Genomic DNA, 22,479 nt, shown 5'->3' with positions numbered 1-22,479 from the left:
ATTGACATTATTACCCATTGCTGTAGATTTATTCTTCAAGTCATTTGTAATTTATCAGACACAATTTTCATTCACACACACACACGTTCACTGGTTTCAGCTCGTCAAACGTGATGGCCCATGTACAGGATGATCTAGTTCAGTAGTTACAATATTTGTGAAGATGCACGTAAAGACAGAACCATGGAAAACAATTGTATTCAAAAATGTGTGTTTTCTATTCCTGCAACTTTAACTTAAGAGGTTTTTCCTTTGAAGTATGTGGAGTATCTCTATATATAAGCTGTGCAAATGTTGTGAATGTTACACTTTTGTTGGAGCACTGGATTTGTTCAAGGTTTGTTCCCACTATGGCCCAGTTTATACAAGATGTTTAATGAAAATGCAGTGAAATTGCTTCAGAAAAGTTTCTCGTTTACAAGGCAACGTTTTGAAAAGGATGCAGGTTTACATGGAACCAGCAGAAACACTGAAAACAATGCAGTTACAATGCCAGGCCTTGAGTTGGCACTGTTGGTTGTTAGGGTTAGCAGGTAATCACTATAAGTTACTCTGCATGCATGTGGAATATTTTGGCCCCTTTTTTATACAAAGCGAAAACACATTTTTTGTTTCAGAAAAGTTCAACATTTTCATGGTAATGCAGAAATGCTGAAAACAATGTAGTTTCCCTGTCGGGCCATTAGTGAGTGCTGTTGTTTGTCTTTTTAATGAAACCACACACACATGCGTGCAGAGAACAATACGCTATAAACATTAAGAACTTGTCACAAGGGCAGTGGTATGCTGGTGCAGTAGCAGCGTTTTAGAAAAGTCGCTGTTTCCACAGAGACAGAGTTGGAATGTTTTCAAATTGTTCCACCTTGGGAGCCATTTTCAAAAAGTTTCGGTTTCATTGGCTTCGAGCAGCATGGCTGTGTAAACAGACACTGATAATCACAATGAAAGTCTTCTGTTTTTGCTCAAAACAATGTTGTCGTGTAACAGGACTAAAGCTCACTGGTGTCTCTAGAAGAGGCTCGTCTTCACTTCTTTTGTTATTGTTCTTCAACAGCCGTGGCGTGTTAGTGGAAGGTTGTGGTTTGAATCCCACTGAGGGCTCAGTCAGGAAAGTAATTTGTTATAAAACTTGTGCGAAATCAAGCATGTAAATCATCGTACGCTGTGGTGAACCTGGAAGCAACCAGCAGAAAGACGATAATAATCCATCTTTTATTGTCTTAGATTTCATGTGTTTGAATTTGTTGGATCACGTTTTACAGTCGATGCACAGTCTGTCATCATTGAGTGCTTTATGCAATGAATGAATCAGATTTCCAAAGTTTGCATAGAAAATATAGATTTATTTTAACAAATACATTTGCGGAGTTGTTCTCATCTCTCATTTCTGTGGTTTGAATGTTTTACTTTAAATTCAAGCCTTGTTATTGATTTCCTCAGATTTTTTTTAAACTGCAACCGGATCCAGTTTTCTTTTTCTTGTAAATTTGATGCATATGACCAATGTTAGTGTATTTGTGGATTGTTTTGTAACCCAAAGAAATGTTGACCCTTGTGATACAATGCACTGATCAAGTTCAAGTTTCGACAAAGTGTTTTGGTTTTGATGAGTAAAATTGCAAACCCATGTGTAGCTGAATGCACATAATGTCATGACATAACCCCAATGATATATGTGTAAACTGTATTTTAACCCTAACCCTATTTTTATTGTGGTAGCTCATGTCATATTCTATTATAGCAAAGCTATATGTTTGAATATACCGTATTTTCCGCACCATAGAGCGCACCTGAATTTAAGCCGCACCTGCAAAATGTAACAAAAAAACCCACATATACTAGCCGCACTTGACGATAAGCTGCAGGTGTCCATGTTTTCTCACTGCAAGAATTTCACTGCAGGAACATGGAGATTGCTTCTATTTTCATTAATTCTGGCAAATCTGTCTTTCATAGCGCAGGAGCTGCACAACACTGCGCTGTGTTGTGTCGCTCCTGCGCCTGCTGCGAAGCCTGCAGACATACAGAGAGAGGCACAGAGAGACAGATGCTTAATCAGCAAGTGTTTTATCTCCGTTGATAAAATATTTTATCGGTTATTTGCTGATTGTGATTCTGAGAAAGAAGATTTGTCAGCCATGGAGTCCAGCTTGCTAGTTTACGTGATGCACCTGAACGCAACATTGGCGGCAGTCAGCTGCCGGAGCTCTGGATCACGGGAAGCAGCACAAGACGAGCTCACGAAGAGCAGAAATGTCACTTTTAAGGCACATTTTGGAGAAGCAGAGGCACTGTATACATGCAGAAGTAGAATCTGGTGGCATGAAGCCCTCTAGCCCGTAAAAATCCATAAATTAGCCGCACCGTGTTGTAAGCCGCAGGGTTCAAAGCGTTGGAAAAAAGTTGTGGCTTATCGTGCGGATCTTTTTAAGTTTTAAAATGTTAATGACATTTACAATCATTGAACTTTCCTTGTGCATTAATTTCAAAGAGTGGCAATGCTGAATGGGCCCTCATTTACACTCTTACTCGTATTACCGGTACTTCTGTCTTTGGGGCCTATGACGTTTCGTAGCTCGCCGCTCTAACACTGTGTAAACAAAGCACTGCTCCCCTTTATTGGTTATTACAGGCAGCGGGCACAATGTCGGCCTCCTCTGAAGCTTGTAGACCAGAACATGTTGACATACAGGTTGAGCTGCATTTCTATTTGCAGTTGTGGATCGTCGGTCCTTTCATCAAGTTTTGTGTCTCATGATCTTTCAAGGATCACGTTACTGTTGGCAAGCTAGCAAAGTTCTACTTCTTTTTTTTTTAATCAATCAAGCCATCAACAAGGCCATGGCCCAGGAAGGGATTCTCCTCACATTAAGCGCATTCAGTTAAAGCAGTTCAGGTATCTGCTCAGGATACGCCCTGGTTGCCTCCCATTAGAAATGTCCCAGGTACATCCGACTGGGATCAGACTCCAAGGTCAGCTCAGGACCTGCTGAAGAGATTATATGTCTTGCTTTGTTTAGAATTGGTTTGAGGGTCAGTGAATAAACTAGCGGAAGTTGTAACCCAATGTGGACTAAGAAAGTACGAAGATCAATTTCTTACTTCCAAAGACTTACATTATTTCAAGCTGGTACATTAAGAATAAAAGTAACTGCAGGTATACTGTAAATTCATCAAACCTATTTACACTGTTTGGCTGAATATTTCCGATACAGTTATAAAGTTATTACAGAAAATTGGACTGCTGTTGTCATTTAGACTGATTTTAAAAAGGCTAAAATGATTTGCACCAATAAATTCCAGCATCATCTCTGGTCATTAAGATTTCTTGGTTGGGCGAGTAGGATTCAGCTCAGCCGTGTTGACTTCTTGCTTGTCCTCTTCAAACCTTCTGTCAATTTTACTTGTTAATTACAATTTAGTTTTTTAAATCATCAGTGTCCTTGGGGAAATTCCTTTTTTCACATTTACGCATCCTATTTGTAGGATGCAGTGGGCAGCTGTATTGGGTCAGACTGTGGTAATCAACCTTTCAAACTTCTGATCCCAAGTCTATTCTCCAGCTGCCAGGCCACCACTGCTCTCATTAATAGTTGTGGTCTTGGTTTCTAGCGTGTGTAATTACATTTCTGGGAGACATAAGAGCACAAACACTTCTTTCATTGCATTTTGTTGCCCATCCAGTTGGTTAACAAGTTTTATTTGTGTGTATTTTCTTTCTTTTTTTTTTTTTTTTTTTAAGTCCCGATGATCCGCAAATATATTGGATTGTGTGTAATTTGTGTTGTCTTTGAATAGCCGCGTGATATCCTCAGGCTGTTTGTTAAACATTGCAGAAGTTTTGCATGATAGGGAAGAGCAAATAAAAGCCACAGTGTTTTGAAAGAAGTGGTGATGGCAATGGGGAAGGTATGCTAACGTTTCCTCTGGTCTCCGAGCTGGCTCATTAAAGCATTTGACCCGAGGGCTTTTTAGCTTTTTGGCAGTCTGCAGATGCATATATGACTGAATTTAAACCAGCCTTCTGATAGAATAAGCATGTGTCCTTTAAAAACTCGGCAACACATAAAGGCTGGAACTCTTCCATGCATGTAAAGCACCGAACAATCTCTCAACTTATCCACTGAGAGACGATTGTTATCTGTGCATTAGTGTGTGACTGCAAAGAAACTTTAGCAACTGATTTACAGCAGCACAATGTTAAATTATAAAGTGAAATGAACTTCCTTGTGGCACATTATCACTGGGCCTTGTGCACGTAAAGCTTTTTTCAGTTTTACATAAAGCTCTTTGCACTGCTTGCTCAGCACATTGAACAGCAGATGGCAGGATGTACATCATGTTACCTTTCACTAGCTAGATTTTTCCTGAAAATGTTGGTGTAAACCAATCGAGAACTGAAAGATCTAACAGGTTATTCACAGACAGATTCCTTTCAAGGATGATGTGCTATTAGTTGTTGTTTTTCTTGGTTATCTGCTTATTGGTTGGATAGCTTGTGTGTCTCTAGGACCCCTGGAGCTACCCTGGCCCCGAGTATTATCCTCCTGGCAGGGTTGCCCATGCCGAACAGGTTGGAGGGTAAAGAACAGACGACCAGTGATCCCCTGGCCCTCCAGGTTGGGGGGATTCGGCATTGGGCTAATAACCTGCTCCCATAAGACCTTCGTATTGCAGAAACTGAAACTAGGCTGTGCCCTATTGTGCGGAAGCAGAGGTTCGAGGTGGAACATGAAGCTGTTCGACCGGTTGTCCAGAGGAATACAGCAAAGTGCATGAAACGCCCAGTAATAATACAAATGTACATTTGAGAGCTTGATGCTAAAAGAACAATTCAGACAAGTATATAGAACTGTAATAGTATAGTCCAATAAGTGTTCCTCCACTGCACTCTTAATGTTTGTGTGTCTTCATCATGGATTTAGGCAGAAATTGGTGTTTTGGGTGTCCATCCAAAAATTATGGGGCAAATGGGTTGCGGTTGCTTCATAACCATAATAATATATTTCCTTTTCCCATTTCGTTTTCGAAGTAAAAAATAGATCGATCATAGGGTCATATAATTAATCAATCCATATATCCACTTTTCCATCGATCTTCCTCACTCATCATTCTGTTCATCAATCCACCCATATTCCATCACCAATTTATCTATACGCTTATCTATTTGCCTACAAGGCCATCAGTTGACCTCCCCCTTACTGATCTGTCTTTCCATTGATCCTCTTACCAACAGAGCGATCTACTTACCAATGTATCCATCAACCTAAACGCCTACAAATGTATCCCCTGATCTATTTACAGATGTATCCTCATTGCACCACAATACCAATCTATGAATCAAACTAAGTACCCTACAGATCCATCAGAATTATTACTTGGTGTTCGATCTACCTACTCATCAATCCAAGTACTGGTCTATACCTCAGTCTTGAAAGTGTCAACTCGCAATATGCTTGATTGATTGCTTTCTATGAATGAAGATTTTGTGGGGGGGAAATTACCATTAAAATGTAACTTCATCAACATTTTTGGACAGAGAAGTGTCAGTTAACTTAAGACATACACACTGTGGTTGGCTTTTTGAGTTTTGTTTGCTCCATTAATGGTCAGGTCCTCCAAGAATTCACCTTGGAAGCCAATTATCCTTTGGTTCAGACTATTTTTGTCAGTGATGATCTGGCACAGTTGAGCCAGATTAAGCACAGAGTTCTACAGGATTTTTTGATCATAATAACACTTTGACAAATAGCCAGAGGGGGATTTTCACGGTGCCTCAGTGAATTTCACCTTATAAATTAATATAGTGTGTTTTGTGCTCGTGTGCAGCGAATGTCCATCAGACAGATGAGTCAGCTGTTCGCAGATTAACTGTGTGTAAGTAAGCATTTTAAAAATATCTTTCATAAAATGTGTTTCTTTTTACTGTCACCTTTTGATTTCATCTCAACATAGTTTATGGAGCTTGTTGCTTTGTGAAAATGTCAGTGGGTTATATACTTTAATTGACATTTCTCTTCAATCGACGACCTTTTATGGAGAGAAGTTTGAGAAGATACCATCTTGAAATCAAGATTTACCAGATAAGTTGGAGTGGAGTTGGAAAAAGAGGCAGAAGCAGTCACATATTGAATGTTTGATCATTCTCCAGCCAAACACTGAAAATAAATCAGGGTTTTCTAGTCACAAGTGGCTGAAAGTGACTGACTGATATTTGACACATGTGAAATCCTGTTAACTGTTATATTGATCCTGAGCGTATTACCTAATGGGGCTGGCTGAATAATAAACTATACGTAACACTTGAGTGGCGTGAATCAGACTGCTTCTTTAGACCATTTCAGACTTGTGTGCATGTGCATCTTTACATGCATTGGTAGTTGAATGTTGTATTAATGAATGTTGTGTTTTTGAAATACAAGTCTATTTTAATTCAATTCAATTCAACTTCATTTCTATAGCACAGAAATACAACACAGTCATTTCTAGGTGCTTTTGATAGAGAAAAACCCAATGAAAGGAAAGGAAAAACTCCCAGAAAGGATAGAAGAGAGGCAAGGATAGGACACATAGATAGTTTGAGTAGGGGGAGGTAGAGAGAGAGGCGGGGTGGGGTGGTGCATGCAGGGATCAGGAAATGCCCCAATTTTTTATCATGTAGTTTATACTGGACCGAAGTAAAGTTTGATGAAAATATTTTTAAATAGAGGCTGTCAAAACTCGTCTCCATAGGAAAGTATGAAATGTACAAATGTATGCAAGTATTCTCTCAAAATGCAACTTGAGGTTAGTATAAGGTCAGAAAAGGAAGCAGTACAAATTATTTTTGTTCAAGTTGGACAATGTGGGGGTCTGCGTGACGTCATCATCTCATAATAAACTTGGTCTAACTTTAAAACCTCAGAATCAATTAATTAATTCCTGGGGAAAGTGTTTCGCAATGCAGCACACACAGCAGTGTTTCCAGCTCTAACACAGGACAAATGATTGGGACTATTTTCAGGGAGTTTAGCGTGGAGTAGGAGGTGTGAATCGCCTGCTACCACGGAGGAACTTCTGTTCATTGTCAGTGTCGTTCTCCTCGGCGAGCTAGCGTTTTTAAAACGGTGACGTCTGGCGGCAGAGCGGCGCCTCGCTGTACAACGGCTTTGCAAACATCCACATTGATGCTTTTGCTGTGTCTTGATCGTGAAATACATCCAAACAGCGAACATGTTGTCATGAAAAGTTGGATAGCTGCAATGCTACTTCCCAAGCAACTTCGCTGGCTGCAAACTGTGGAGTGGATTTCCTGACTCATTACTCCGCGTCTCATTGAGGCCTGCCTCCGTTCAGGAAATCCAGTCCACATTTTGCAGAGCAGCGGAAATTCTGACATGAGACCGGTTTTAAGAGGATATTAACTGGACCAAGTGCATTTTTATTGGTACTGTCCGACCTACTTCGTGATCACTGGGCATGGCAGTGTTTGGAAACAGTCCTAACTGTAAGCTTTAGAAAATAAAAAAAAGTCTGGCCTTAAAAGTTTCAGTGAGGGAAGCTGACACGGCCTGTACTGTGTCAGCTTCCCGAACTGAAACTGGGATCTGGTTCCACATAAGGGGAGCCTGAAAGCTGAAAGCTCTGCATCCCATTCTACTTTTAGAAAACCGAGGAACCTCCAGTCAGCCAGAGAATCTGAGAATGAAGAAATGAAAACATGTTTCACGATTAAAATACACCAACAGTGCAGTATGTGTTATTGGTTATATAAGCAATAGTTATGGTCAGAGTGGGTGTAATTCTGCTGAAATTGAACTCGAAGTTGGTTTGTGTGAGGTGCACTGGAGTCGAGAAAAAAACTGTGTGAGTGAATCCTTGTTTCAATGTCTACCTGGGGCACACAACTGAGGAGACCACCACATTTCTCAAGTCCAAGTTGACTTGTGAGGATCAAAGTGCATCAAGATTTACATGGACACATGTTTTGAGATTTGTTGGCGTTGTGTTTTAGCGTTGTGACAGTTGTGTTCAGGCCGGGTTTTAGCTTTTTAGTGACTTGTTGTGAACTCATTGTGTAAATGAGTGTCCCTCACTGGTTATGTTGTATAAACATGTTTGTGTGTGCACACAGTTCTCTACAAGCTGAACGACACCGCTGATTGTCAGATGAAGCACTCTCTTCATCAGATTACGCTATTTTAGAGCCGTGTGTTACCCGGAGCTACTTCATGAATCAATGATGGAACGCTGCTGCTGCTTGGATGGCTCTCACCTTATTGTGTGTGTGTGTGTGTGTGTGTGTGTGTGTGTGTGTGTGTGTGTGTGTGTGTGTGTGTGTGTGTGTGTGTGTGTGTGTGTGTGTGTGTGTGTGTGTGTGTGTGTGTGTGTGTGTGTGTGTGTGTGTGTGTGTGTGTGTGTGTGTGTGTGTGTGTGTGTGTGTGTGTGTGTGTGTGTGTGTCTTTGGAAGAAAAGACATAGGGGGGAATACACACTGTATCAAATATTAACTGTGTTACTTGGTGCACTGGGTCATACTGGAGGGTTTGTTTGGCCTATCAATTGCATCTGGATGAATGAGTGACTGAGTGAATACAGTGGAAAGATGGTGAAGCAATCACAATTACCTGTAGTTGGCTATTGGACATAATTTGTGCTGTTGGAGTCTGCGTGCATAAAACCCCCCCCAAAAAACCCTGATTGAACTCCAAAAGCATCACCACAATGTGCATACAAGTTGGCGTCCAGGCTGTGAGTTGCACCTGCAAGAAAAGCAATAATTCAGCCCAGCACTTTGAGTTTTGACTACAAGCTTCTCCCACATATAAAAGTTTTCTTTGAATCCCATGAAGCACATTTTGCTTAGTGCAGCATTTGGCATCCTTTTCTTGGCATGTTTCTTTTGTGAGAAGCCCACTAATGGTTTTGTAAGGTCACTGCATTGTTTGCAGTCTGACATCAAACCAGTAATGGTGGCTTCATCTTAATGGGTCAGCTTTTTTGCACCAAGGTGAAACTTTTTGAAAACACTCTCACTCTGTCTCCATGGAAACGGGGGGGGGGGGATAGTGCACATGCGCACCGTGGCCGTGGTCTATTGCTCCCCTGCACATGTAGGAGTCGATGGACAATAACAATATCGATGTTCTCCGGGGACTTGGTAGTTTTATTGTCGAGTGTCGGAATAGCAATCCTTTTTGTTCGTCTATCTATACAAATGTTTATGTACTTCCACTGTTAATGTTCCTTGCTTTTTGTGCTCTGTGTGCATGTGTATGTGATTTGATATATTTATATAATACATTTTTTATTTGCATTTATTCCATGTCTGTTTACAAATCTGATCAACTCGCATTAAAAAAAGTGACCGTTTTGACAATTTCTATCAAACAAAGTCCTTTTTCAGCATGTTAACCCAGATAAATAAATCTATTGACTGTACACGTGCTCATCCTCTCCCTCGTGTTCCTTCCAGAAATGGGCAGCGAGTTGCCGGGGACGGTAGCGATGCCAGGGGCAGTTGGGTCCGGCCAGGTGAGGATGGGAGGCGCCGTGGCAGGCCGCGGGGGCAAGAGGAGATCGGGAGGGTGAGTATCTCCACATGCGAGTGAAAATGACACGATTGTCCATGTAAAATTCTCACTACGGTTTGATGGAACATCACTCAGACCAGCAGCACCTAAATGAAAAGCTGTATTGGTATTCTTTAAAGACTCGTCACAATCTTTACATATTTTATCACCATCAAGACTTAGAAATGCAAAAATCAGGATTATACTTCTTTTCTTGAAAATGTGCACACTCGATGCAATGTGAACGGGAATTCCAACTTTAATGAAAATCTACGCTGAAGACAAAAATGAGCACAGATGAAAAATACTGTGAAAATCAGCCATTGAGACAAATAGATTCAGAAAATTGTGAACCACTACAGTAATATATATTATATATTTATTTGTATTTGTAATGTGTTTTTGTGAAAGAATCCTGATGGATTGACTGCATGACTATTTATATAGACTGCAAGAGTTAATAGATTTCCCTTTCAAATGACTAATAACGTTTTTATCCTCCATTCCAGCTGTGAAGCAGCACAAGTATTAAGTATAATAAGTATTACGTATTTGGACTGGACTATATTGATTTAGGGAAACAATTGCTAAAATGAGTCTTTCCCGCTTGGATACATTGTTAGAAACACATGAAATGTTGTCTGTATTTCGTAAAGTTCAATATATATTTTCACATCTTGGCAGTGCTATTACTTCAAACCTTTTGTGTGGGCATATGATTGCAACATAAATACTCCCTGTTCGCACTGAGTCGAACAGCATTTTAAGTGTTTTCAGTGGCTCCTGAGCACCGTTGTCATGTGAACGGACAACCAAAACGCAACAAAGGTTTTATGTTTTCGCTTGAAAAGTCCAAGTCAGCTTTCCTGGAGATATAATGGGGATACAAGGAGTGTTCATATAGGAAAACGCTGTACATTCATGTGTTTTCAAAGGTCAGCTGGCTTTAACATTAAATTTTTTTCCTGATGGCTTTTACATCCGTTGGGCTTTACATAGTTATACACAGTTAGACACAATATCACTGGTGTATTACATTTTCATCACGTTACGTGTCTTTTAACTGATTCATTGGTTAGTGAGACCCTCCTGGATGTAAGAACAAAGAAGATCTCAGCAATCCTTAAAGCACTGATTGTCATGCACACGTTTTGGATTTCATTGTTCTATCAAGATGGAGAGCTTCAACAAAAGAAAAATCCATTATGAATAAAGCCACATTGGACATGCAAAAGGCATTTGCAGCTTCTGCATCGGTGTGGAAGGAACAGCAAAGAAACGAGCCGGATACAGGACACACTGCGAACTACAGTGTCGACAATGCGACTCTAATCCTCAGGGTGCAGGCCAGTACATTTAACCCATGCACAGGCAATAGGCCTACATAAACATGAATAAATAATACAGACCTAGATATGGGCTGTGTGGTAAATAAACACGGCACGGCGACCCAGCTGGGACTGCTCTTGTCTCAACTGCTTTACTTATTCAGGTGTGTGTGTGTGTGTGTGTGTGTGTGTGTGTGTGTGTGTGTGTGTGTGTGTGTGTGTGTGTGTGTGTGTGTGTGTGTGTGTGTGTGTGTGTGTGTGTGTGTGTGTGTGTGTGTGTGTGTGTGTGTGTGTGTGTGTTAAGCCAACATCAGGTATGCAACAATCATCTCTGTGGCCTCCGTATGCAGACAGTGTAGTAGTGCTAAAAGCATCCTGGCAGCTCACGCTTACACTGTACTGTTGTTTTTTTCTACCTCCACTATACAGGGATCAGCGATATTCGTTTACACGCATAAGAATATATATATATATATAATATTTGGTCAAGCTGAAAGCAGATCAGTCATCGAGGTCAAGACTTAATAAGACAACAGAAGTAAAGCCTTGATATGATTGGGATAAGATAAGCAAGAAGTTTCCCTCTTTACTGCTTCGACTGGCTGAGAGAGAAAGGGTCAGAGGAGAATAGATAAGTTCTTAGATTCCGCAAACAACCACAGAACAGGCGGCTTGTGGATGGATCATAACCCAGCAGCTCCGGAGTCAGAGATCTGTGCAGGACGGCTCAGAGGACAGAGAGTGCTATGAGGACAGCGAGGACGACACACCGGGCCTCATGCATGCGGCAGGGGCGTGTAAATGAAAATGAGGAGGGGACCGCTCAGTGCGTCACGAGAGCTGCCCGAGCAGCATAACTAAGCAACGGTTCAGGTTCACCTGAACTCCGCTTACTTCAGATGCCTCGTCAAAAGGCAACTTTTAAACCTTGTCTTTTAAAAGTCGGAGAAATTGTTGTCCTTGCCTCCTCAACCCAAACCGAGAGCCGGTTCCTCAGACAGCAGCCTTGTGTGGTTACTGAGAGTGACTGTACATGAAAACTCTGGGGCATGTTGGTACTTTCAATATAACATTTTTGTTTCATTGAGGACAATTGTTTGTGACTCTAATTAAGGGATTATGGCATTCTGGTCTTGAACTAGATCAGCAAATGTTTTTCTTCATGATGTCAGAGTACTGTAAAAGGCCGTTAGCTGGTCCGTGTGGATGGTCGTATGCTTTTGGAGATCTTGAAGACAGATTTAACTTCCAGTTGGTTTTCTTACTGCTTCTGTCATGTCTGAAGACGAGAAGGAGCTTCTTCCCCCAGGCTGTCTGCCTGTTGGACCGAGAAAAATAAACACGGCACGTTGCCTCGTATATACTGTTTATTTGCAATATTCAACCTTGGCCTACCCACATTCATCTATTTATCGTTTCTCTTTTGTGTGCCCTGAATGTCTTTATTATTATTAATGTCATATACTTTGCTATTTTCATTATGTGTGTTCTAGATTTTTATTTTTATTCTTCCATCCCATACAACATGTTCTATCTGTGCGGAACAGTTGCTTAAAACAATTCACTGCAGATTATATTATGTATAATTGTTGTGTGTGACAAATAAAAGCCTTGACTTGGCTTGACCAATTTGTTATTTTCTTAGTTTCATGTGAAAGTACATTGTTTTTGCATTTGTTTTTCAGAAAAGTGTTGTAGTTACACTTCAATGTGACTGTCAGCTATAGAACTCCAAAGTCACAGGAGAATTTGCACTGGGAGTCATGATACTCTGGAGGAAACATTGTTCTTATGGTCCAGCTACTGAGCATGTGCAGAAGAACTGTTGTTGTACACTGAGATGGAGTTGAAGTGTTTTTTTGTTGTTGTTTTTTTAAAGTTGCGTCCGTGGCTCCGAGCACCCGAAACTCAACAAAAGTTTTCTGTTTTCACTTGTAAACATTGTTGTGCAAATGTGGACTTAATGACCCAACATAAAGTTAATGAAACCACTCCTTGTTCTACAAAGAAGCTTTGAATATTTAAAGTCTCTTTGAAAAGAAATAATTTCAGAAATTTGGTTCAAATAACATTCTTCGTGCTTAAATTGTCAGCAGATTCTTATTTTTCTAGTTTTGCATTCTGGAGTTAACTAATTAATCAGCTCCTGATGCCTTCTCTTGAATTTCTAGACCTCTAGCCTGATTCTGAACAAAGAACTTGTGGTGCTCATGAAGTAATCGTCTAAACGGAATGCTATTACATTCCTTCACAATGATGATATGAAGAGGTTAGTTCTCTTGATTGAAAGTTGATTATTAACAGCTGAACCTTTTGTATGAATTATCTACTGTAATTGCCAAAAGAACTGAAATACAAATGTGCCATTTCTAGTTGATAAATCAGTTTCCTTTGACATTTAGGACACGTCTGTGGTTGTTCATGTCTGAGAACAAATAATAAAGCAGACAACCAGAGGAGTCTAATTTTAAAATGGTTTCTGGTTATTCATTAAATGAAAGCTTTGCAGATTCATAAGTAATAAGTTAAATCAGATAAAGATAAATCATAAGTTATAAGAGTTTTAGGTCCATTTGAGTAATTTAACACATCAGATGTGATTATCAAAAGACAGTAAGTCCTGTCATGGTGGCAAAAATACCTTGGAACTTCTGAAATTGCACAGGCTTCTCTCCAAAATGAGCACAGTGTGCTGGTTGCTTCCTGTTTTTAAGCTTCTGCTGACTCAAACTCCCCAGTCAGCCCCCACCCCCCATTTTTTGAAAACCTATAGCTTGGCGCATAATGTCTTCTACTACCTCTCCATCAGAGGGCGGTAACGAGGTGCCCATACGCACCTGGTTGCTTTTTTGTAGTCTTTACGGTATCTTCTAACAGTCTTAAAAAAAAAAAAGGGGAAAAAAATCCTAATTACTCAGGATATTTGTAACAATTGACCTTTTTTATTACCAGGACACATTGAAATGGCTCTCAATTTCAAAACGGTTGAAGATTCCATTTCTAGGCTTTCATTAAAGCGTTTTTTTTTTTTTCCCCTGAAGATTTGCCTCTTGATGAAAGTGTCCATTCACGGTATGATGATAGTCTGGTAATCAAATGATAGTTGGAATCTTATCAGAAAATGTGTTTGGTAAAAGCTGTCAAACTTGTGCGTTAGCTCGGCTTTGACACATTCATGTTGGCCTTTCAGATAAAAAAAAAAAAAAAGGTTTTTATCTCAGATGTGTTTGTCACTGTTCATCTCATCATTGTCGTTTAAAAATTCTGCTCGAAGCCTTTTGATTCTGCGTAATATCCAAGACTGCACTCTGTTGGAGAGATTCGATCTCGGGGCTCGAGTGGAGTGAAGCTTTCATCACGTTTCCCTGCGATGGCACGTTGACATGAAAGGATCCACACGAGGCGATTGATTTATTGGTGCGAATGTCATCAGACTCGGCTTTACAGCCATGTGAGGAACAGCTGTCAAGTCAAACTCATGTTCCCCTGATCATCTATGCATAAATGGCTCTGAAGGGGGTGGCAGGGTGCTGCTGGTCTCTGGGTGAAAAGGCCGGTCTTCAATCCGTCACAGGGCTGCTGTTAGGGGATGATGGAAGAACTTCATGAAGAACAAGCACAAGCCTGGAGTTAATGTTTGGTTTTACTGCCTTTCTGCGAAAGGACTGTACCACACCGGGAATTGACGGAGTAACCCTGTTTCCCTTTGTTTCTCAGAATGGACTTTGACGATGAAGACGGAGAAGGACCCAGCAAATTTTCAAGGTGAGAACACAGATTGCAGACAACACCGGTCCTGTTCAGAGTGTCCGAGAAGTAGTTTATAAAGACTTCCTGGTTCTTGTTTCAGGGTATCTGCAGGTAAACAAATTTAAATTGATGAGATCAAAAAGTTTAAATTGTGTGGATTTTTTTCACAGTCATACAGTTTTATCATAGAAACCCTGCAGGTACCCTGTTTATAACACTGACAGCAACTCAAACACCTCATCACATATATTTTTAGTTCTCTCCCATCCAAATACAATGTTATGCTTATATTTTCCTTTTTTCTTTCAAGAGGAACTGAAGTTTTCTCTGTCACTGCATCTCAACTGTGCCTTCACTTTTTATTTCACAACCTCTGTGTTCTTTTCTGTCTGTGTTGTGTGTAAGTCTGTAGGATGTGCAGTAAGTTTGTTTTTCCTGAGGATTTGTATCTTCCACTATGGGTGTTGTTAGTGGGGAGGAGGAGGAGCTGCTGCTCTCTGCTGGCCACAGGAGGAACTGCACACGTAATGATGGACGTGCGGTTCATGTGGGGTGGAAAGCTTCATGTTCACACTGTAAAGAGTTTTACTTCTGTTCATTCACTATCGACATGCTTCTCTCATCAAAGCGCTAATGACCCTAATTGTCAGGAGCTTCAGTTCATCGCGATTCTTATTGTGTGATTGTGTAAAAATGGTTCGGATCATTTGGCGGGACATCATGGAGAGGTGAATGGAAGTGTGCTGCACTTTATGAACTGGTAAATAATGGCAAGAGTCAAATCATTCATAGACTCATGTGGGCACAATGTTTTCCTTTTTGGCTTAAAAAAATAAAATCACATTAGTGATCTGTAAAGTTGTTTTAGTTTTTAATTGTTTACTAATCAGCACTTTTAACAATGTTATTTTTGGTCAGTAAATGGCAACATGTGTGTTCAACCAAATTAAAATAGTACGAGTTGCAGATAGCATCGTTTGGCAACCATCTAGAACAGGGCTGTCAAACATAAGGCACGTGATATAAAATCGGACTGCAAGAGGCTCTAATCCGACTAAACCACCAAGCAAAAGGTAAACATTTCAAAGAAAAGCTAGATTTTTTTTAAACTAATTTCTTAGGAGTAGCAGACACAACACAACACTGAGACCTGAGCTGAAATATCAGGGATGTTGTCAGGGAGTGTTTTTAAAACATGCAGAAAGCAACAGCTGTAGGAGAAGGTTTTTTGACATTTCACTGTGTTTTGCACCAAAACGTTTCATTGAAATGGATTTTATGTTGAGAATGTAATTTGAGTTTTCAGTAGTAATTGTTTGGTTTTGTGAAATTATAAACATTTTCATCAAATATTCTCTGCGCCACAACAAAGATAAAATTCAAAGTTTAAACTTGAAGGTTATTATAGCCCTATAAAGAAGAACACTTCTGTAATTGCGTTCAGAGCTGTAAACATTATATGAAACGAATACATTGTTTCTAAAAGAGCATTTGTTTTGTGTGCACTTTACTGACATCTAGTGGACTTTTCCAGTTTTAATATGAAAAGTGTCCAAATCATGATGTCCAGACCTGGTTGTGGATGTTATGCATGCATGTCTCCAATATACATCATTATAGTGAATGAGCAGTCGTCAAAGTCTGCAGACGGTTAACAAACTGGTTGTAGTCAGATGATCGGATCATTCAGATCGGACAGCCCTTGATTCAATGATTTTGGTTACAGTTACAGTTTTTACGCAGTAAAAGTTCTTGAAATGTATCCTTATAAAAGTTAATACATGCTCAGGAAAGGCTGTTTAAATCAATTTAATATGCAAAATAAAGCAACATTAATTACAAAACAAGCAGTTGGGGTTAAAATAACATTCTGGGTCATTCTGGGGAAGATTAACGGAGGGTTTTCTACTGATTTCCTTATTTTTTGATATAACGTTGCCATTATGACTTACAACAACTATGTAAAATATGAATACTTTGGATTTTACTAGTAATTCAAGATATGAACATTCATTGTTGAGGGGTTTAAAAAAGTCTTTGGGGTATTTTTGAACAAGACTCTTTTTTTGTCCTCTGAATGGGTTCTTATCAGAATAACTAAAGATATGCAACTTGGTACACGAGCTGTTGAACAATCAAACTAACTAACTAACCAACCAGAAAACTACTTTGTTCGCCTTTGATTGGTTGAGAAAACACCAGTTAAGGTTGTTGTACTACACTTCAACTTTTCTCCCAAATGTTCACAAGGTAGCTGGGTTCATTGTATTGCTGAAGAGCACACAGGAGCCACAAGAGCAATGGAAGCAATGGGAACGAAGACGCAACCCAACGAGTACCAGGCTATTTTAAGACGGAGGCGGTTACTTGAGCAATGTCTCATGTTTCCATTTTTTTTCCCCATGATGTTGTCATCACATTTTAAACATCCATCACCATCAACATATAATTATTGCATGCAAGGAGTGTGGACAGTGAAGCTGCTATGCAATGCTTTTGAAACTTGTGTTTGTACACTGCATTACATGCTGTCCCCCTTTCTCCTCTCTAGGTATGATGATGATCAGATTGCTGGTGGGGATAAGGAGAGATATGCCAGGTAGGCCTAGCCAGCTGGGGCCACAGAGGATTTCCCAGGGGCTCAGGGATCGACAGGCTGTTGACCTGTTCTGACCCTAAACAAGGGAAACGCTAACGAAAGGCGCGAAATGATCAGAGCAGTGTTTGCTTTCAAATCACATTTGATCGAAATTGATACAGATGTGTGGATCGAAGTCAAACACTGAACAGTTCAAAAAGTGTTGGTGGGTGAAGTTTTCCTCAGCTAAGTGATCTTTCGTCAGATATCATGTAGACAGACTGTAGTCTTAGTAGATGCATTTGATCAATTATTGAATAAAGGAATGACCCCAGAGGCCGACAATTTCAACAGTTGGCCGACCAACCAACCATCTTATCAACCACCTACCTTAACCCAGTCTTTAAACAAACCGACGAGCAAGCAGGAAACAAAAACGACAAATTCTCCGACCAAAGCAATCAATCAACCAACACTTAACCAACCAACTACGTACCAACCAAGATGACGGCAATCCACCAGCCAGCCAGCCAACCAACTAACCAACCAACCAACCAACCAACCAACCACTTAACCCAGCCCTTCAACCAACCAATGAAGAAACGAGCAACAAAAACAACAAACCAGCCAGCAAACTCGCCCGATCCTTCACCAAACCGACCACCCAATCTACCACCTGACCTTCCGACCCGAGCCACCAATCACTCAAGCAAACTAACCAACGAACCAACCAGCCAATGAAAATTACAACAATCAGCCAAGCAACCCGTGATCCGATCATCCAACCAACACAATCAACAATCCAGCAAGTTGGCCAAGCAATTCCATCATCAAACCCACCCACCAACCCATTACCCCACTAACCCAGCTCTATTTGAGTAGCATTTTTCAGCCTTAAAGGCTATAGTTATAGCCTTAAAGGTTATGTACTATAATAACTTAAAAACATTCACTTGTAAAAGAAAAGGAAGTAGAGATGTTTGAAGGCTGGGTAACGCTGATTAAAGAAGGCAAACATTCCGGAAATGAGAAGTCAAAGAGAGTCAAAGTGTGTTTAAACCCCGACACAGAATGAATCGCTTATTACACAGAGCTCGGAGCTAATCTCTGTCAGCACAGCAGGCAATTCTTCTGACATAATGTATCAAACCATTGGCCAAGAAAACACTCTAAAATCATCTTGTGTCAAATAGCAGGAAGTATTCAGTAGCAGTAATATCACTATGAGTTTATGGGATTAAAACAGTCTCTATTTCTAGATAAACACATTGGACACAAGTTGATCCTTTTTAAAATAAATTTACCAGCGAACACTTGCTCTTGCTGATTCACAGAAGAAAACTTGTTCTCCCTCGGGGGAATCCTTCTGTATTATGAGGACTGCAGTTCTTTTTTTAAATTATTATTTCATTAATGTTCTGTTTTCATCTCAGCCCATTTAATTTTCCACTTATTGATTTGAAGAGAAGTGTAAGCAAAGATGAGTCGTGAAGCCATGTAGAAACATAGATGTGATTTACATAGCCGGTTGTACTGCTATCGACTTGCATGAATAAAAAAAAAAAAGCTGGTACTGCAATTTTTTCTTCCTCTGACTTTATGAAAGCTGTGGCTAAACCTGCTGCATTGCTCCTGATGGAGCCGGAAACATGATCACTGGTGTCGCATTTGGATTTTCTCCCTTGCATAAATGCATTATGAAGAAATCTAGAGATTTTCGGCTCTTAATTTGTTCGATTTTGCAGTAGAAGTGACCAACATATTAGTTATTTAAAGACAAAAGTCAGAGGCCCCATTTTCACAACACTTTCAAGTGGAAATGCAAAACTTTTGTTGTGTTCTGGGTGCCCGCTGACCTAACAACATGCCCGAAGTCAACTTTTTGAAAACGGGTTCCAAGGTGGAACTTTTTGAAAAGGCTCCAACTCCGTCTCTGTGGAAATGGGGCATGCTGGCAAGCTAACTACATCATTTTCAATGTTTCTGCTGTTTTCATGCAAACAGATAAGATCGTTTTCAAAACGTTTGTCTAAATGCAAAACTTTTCTGTTGGGCTTTTCTATTTTCTCTATAAAAGCACATTGGAATGACTGTAATGTATTTAAAAATGTCTTTTTTTAATTAAAACAAAACAAAACAAAAAAAACTTTTCTGAGATGGAAACGCAAACCGATGCAGATTCACTAGAAATGTTGTTGTGTAAGTGGGGCCGAAGATTGATGAAAGACTGATGACAAATGGCCAGTTTCCCAAAGGGGATTGTGACTCCAATTACGACAAGTGTTGTGTTTTTGGTACTTGAGTAAAACTAAACCTCAGTAATGAATCCAAACGCATCAGTGAATTCCAAATCCCCAACAGTACACAGGAAGTGGTTCGTCGTGTGAATCTTCCAAGTACCTGACTGCCTTACCCTCTGTTGTAGGGAAAACCACAGCGAGATCGAACGACGCCGGCGTAACAAAATGACCCAGTACATCACCGAGCTGTCGGACATGGTGCCGACCTGCAGCGCTCTGGCTCGGAAGCCAGACAAACTGACCATCCTGCGCATGGCCGTCTCCCACATGAAGTCCATGAGGGGCACCGGGAACACGTCCACCGACGGGGCCTACAAGCCTTCTTTTCTCACTGAACAAGTACAGAAACTTTGTGCATATACAAACAAGGCTGAATGTTAAGAAATGTGTGTTTGTTAGGGCCACGCATGAATGTTAGCTTTTGCATATTCAAAGAAAAAAGCCTTTAAAAAGTTTCCAGACGTTAAACGACTCAACCCTGAATCCTCAGAGTGGTTTGCGCACACTCTGTGACGATGTAGATAAATACACAGCAATGTTAGAAGAGAAGCTAAATGATCCAGAAACTTTGTTTCTGCCATAAACAAGCCAAGTGTTTGCTTATTTTTAGCATCCAGGATAATGACGCCATAGTGCTTCTATGGGATTATCATGCTGATTATGATGAATTAGTGCATCTAGTACTGCTGATTGTAAATAGGTCACCTCCCACAGTTTGAGTTGATAATTCACCACCTCTTTAATGGTACACAACTTATAATAGCTGTTGCATTTGGGTGTATGTGTGTACGAGCTTTACATGTGTTATGGATACCTGAATTTGTGTGAAATACCCAAAAAGCAAGGGAAATATACTTGACGGCATTTAGAATAAGTCTGCAGGAAATTAATGTAAGTCGATGTCTCTGTCAATGTGTGTTTCCTGCAGGAGCTAAAGCACCTGATCCTGGAGGCTGCCGACGGCTTTCTGTTTGTGGTCGCCGCAGAGACAGGGCGGGTCATCTACGTGTCGGACTCTGTGACGCCGGTGTTGAACCACACGCAGTCGGAGTGGTTCGGCAGCACCCTGTACGAGCAGGTCCACCCCGACGACGTGGACAAGCTGAGGGAACAGCTCAGCACGTCGGAAAACTCCATGACAGGTACAGGTCTTGTTGTTTTGGTGAAGCTGATGCCCTTCACTTGACACATTCAACATCTGATGTGCATTAGGTTTAGATTTGAGTGTTTTCTGAACTGTTGTTATGGTCAATAACATTCATTACTTATCTACCTCTCTGTAGTCTAGCAATTTAACATTATTGGTGATTACACCGTGGCCACACCCATAGGCTTTTTAGACTTACTAATTAGATTTAAACACACATTTTTTATCATAAAAGGACACCTGGGCACCTTCTTGTGTATTTACAGGTAGAACATGGAGTAGAGTCGTGGACACAACACTGAGACGCTGAGATCATTGCGAGCAAACTCGCATTAGTGTCATAGCCATACTGTTGGGGTGAATTTGTAAAAACCCATAATGCAACAGCTATAGCAGAAGGTTTTTTTGGGGGACATTTCACTGTATTTTGCACCAGAAGGTTTCATTAAAATTGGATTTATGTTGAGATTGTTGTCATTTCTGGCAGTAATTGTCTGTTTTTGTGAAAATCTCGATATACTCTGCGCCACAACTAAGAAAAAGTTTCCATTTGAAGGTTATTTTGGCACTGTTTAACCGGTCAAGCTGCGATTGTAGTATATGTGGCCTCTGAGGTAAAATTTGCAAATATTTGATCTGAATGCAATGAATGTAGAAGACGTTTACACTTCCTGTGAGCACAAATAGGAAACGTTTCTATTTAGAGGGCGTTATGGTGCAGCGGTGGCCTGCACACTCGCCTCACAGGAAGTTTGTCTGTTTGATTCCAACCTGAGGCCAAACACCTTTGGAGTTTGCATATTCCCACTGAGACTGGGCTTTTCTCTTAGTTCACGCACAAAAACATGTATGCATGATGAAAAGTGGACTTGTTCAGGGTGTATCGTGCTCAATGACCAGCTGGGATAAATTCAACCCAACCAAAAAGACTAGATATTTGCTGGACATCTGACTTTATTTGCTTGTACTCCGTTTTAATCAGAGAAAAGGTCAAATCTAAAATTAAAGACACATTCAACTGTGAAGGTTTGGTCTTCTGTAAGAAGGGAGCAGTGTTGTGAGCTCGAGTTTGCTCTCTAGAGGGCAGCGTTGTCTTGTTGAAATTCCGCCTCTTGACGCCGAGCGGTCGACTCCTCAGTATCTCACACTTTGTGTTTGTGTCCCTTCGTCTTCACATTCCACCCGGTCGGCCCTGTGAAGCGCTCCGTGCCCAACAGCACCATGTAATCCTCATAAGGCGGTAATCTCCGTGACAGATGAAGGCGCCACAAACGCAGCCTTTCAAGATAGGCTTCATTCCCTGAATGAGAGGCACGATGTTTTGGAGGCACGGTCTGAACTTCGGAGGCTTTTCAATGACACGAGAGGACCAGAGCGAGATCCCAGCAGCCACAAGCGGGCCAAGTGGTCATTTCCTGTGTACCAGTTGTTGCTGCCTGTATCTTGTTGTGGGAATTCAATTACTGGTTTTTGTGTGTGTGGGTCCAAAGGCTTTCCTCTTCTACACTAATACAACGTGGCGTACGTACAGCAATAAACCATGGTTGTACATTAAGAGCGTTTCCAAACGTCACAGACTGAACTGCAAAGCCATCTTCTTGGAGTCTCTGTGGTGTTTTGCGGCACGTTTCAGTAGGACCACCTTCATCTCACTCCGACCTGTTTACACTTCTCAGTGCCAGTCTTTCTCAGTTTTCCCAGGTTTTTGAGTTATTGATTGTGGTCGTTCGTGTAACGCAGCAGAAGATATTCGTGCTTCAACAGTCTGCTTTGGATTGTGGCTCAAGTCTTAATAAAGCGAGGAATTCAGCACCAAGAGCTACGT

At 40.7% G+C, this 22,479-nt stretch overlaps 1 protein-coding gene across 2 annotated transcripts in view; it reads left to right on the top strand.

The window, feature by feature from the left end:
* The window catches only part of arnt2 (aryl-hydrocarbon receptor nuclear translocator 2), a 74,924-nt gene that overhangs the window by 4,439 nt on the left and 48,006 nt on the right, over nt 1-22,479 (top strand). The window contains exons 2-5 of one of the 2 annotated variants that reach the window (XM_080497168.1): nt 9,455-9,566; nt 14,597-14,644; nt 19,645-19,846; nt 20,436-20,649. In XM_080497168.1, coding sequence (XP_080353294.1) covers nt 9,455-9,566; nt 14,597-14,644; nt 19,645-19,846; nt 20,436-20,649 — 576 coding nt within the window. Of the gene's footprint in view, nt 1-9,454; nt 9,567-14,596; nt 14,645-19,632; nt 19,847-20,435; nt 20,650-22,479 lie in introns of both variants that reach the window. The other variant, XM_080497167.1, reaches the window with a different exon arrangement.

The sequence above is a fragment of the Blennius ocellaris genome, assembly GCF_963422515.1.
Source record: "Blennius ocellaris genome assembly, chromosome: 1".
Taxonomy (NCBI): Eukaryota; Metazoa; Chordata; class Actinopteri; order Blenniiformes; family Blenniidae; genus Blennius; species Blennius ocellaris.
The sequence above is the reverse complement of the archived record's forward strand: the minus strand, read 5'-3'. Positions and strand labels throughout refer to the sequence as shown.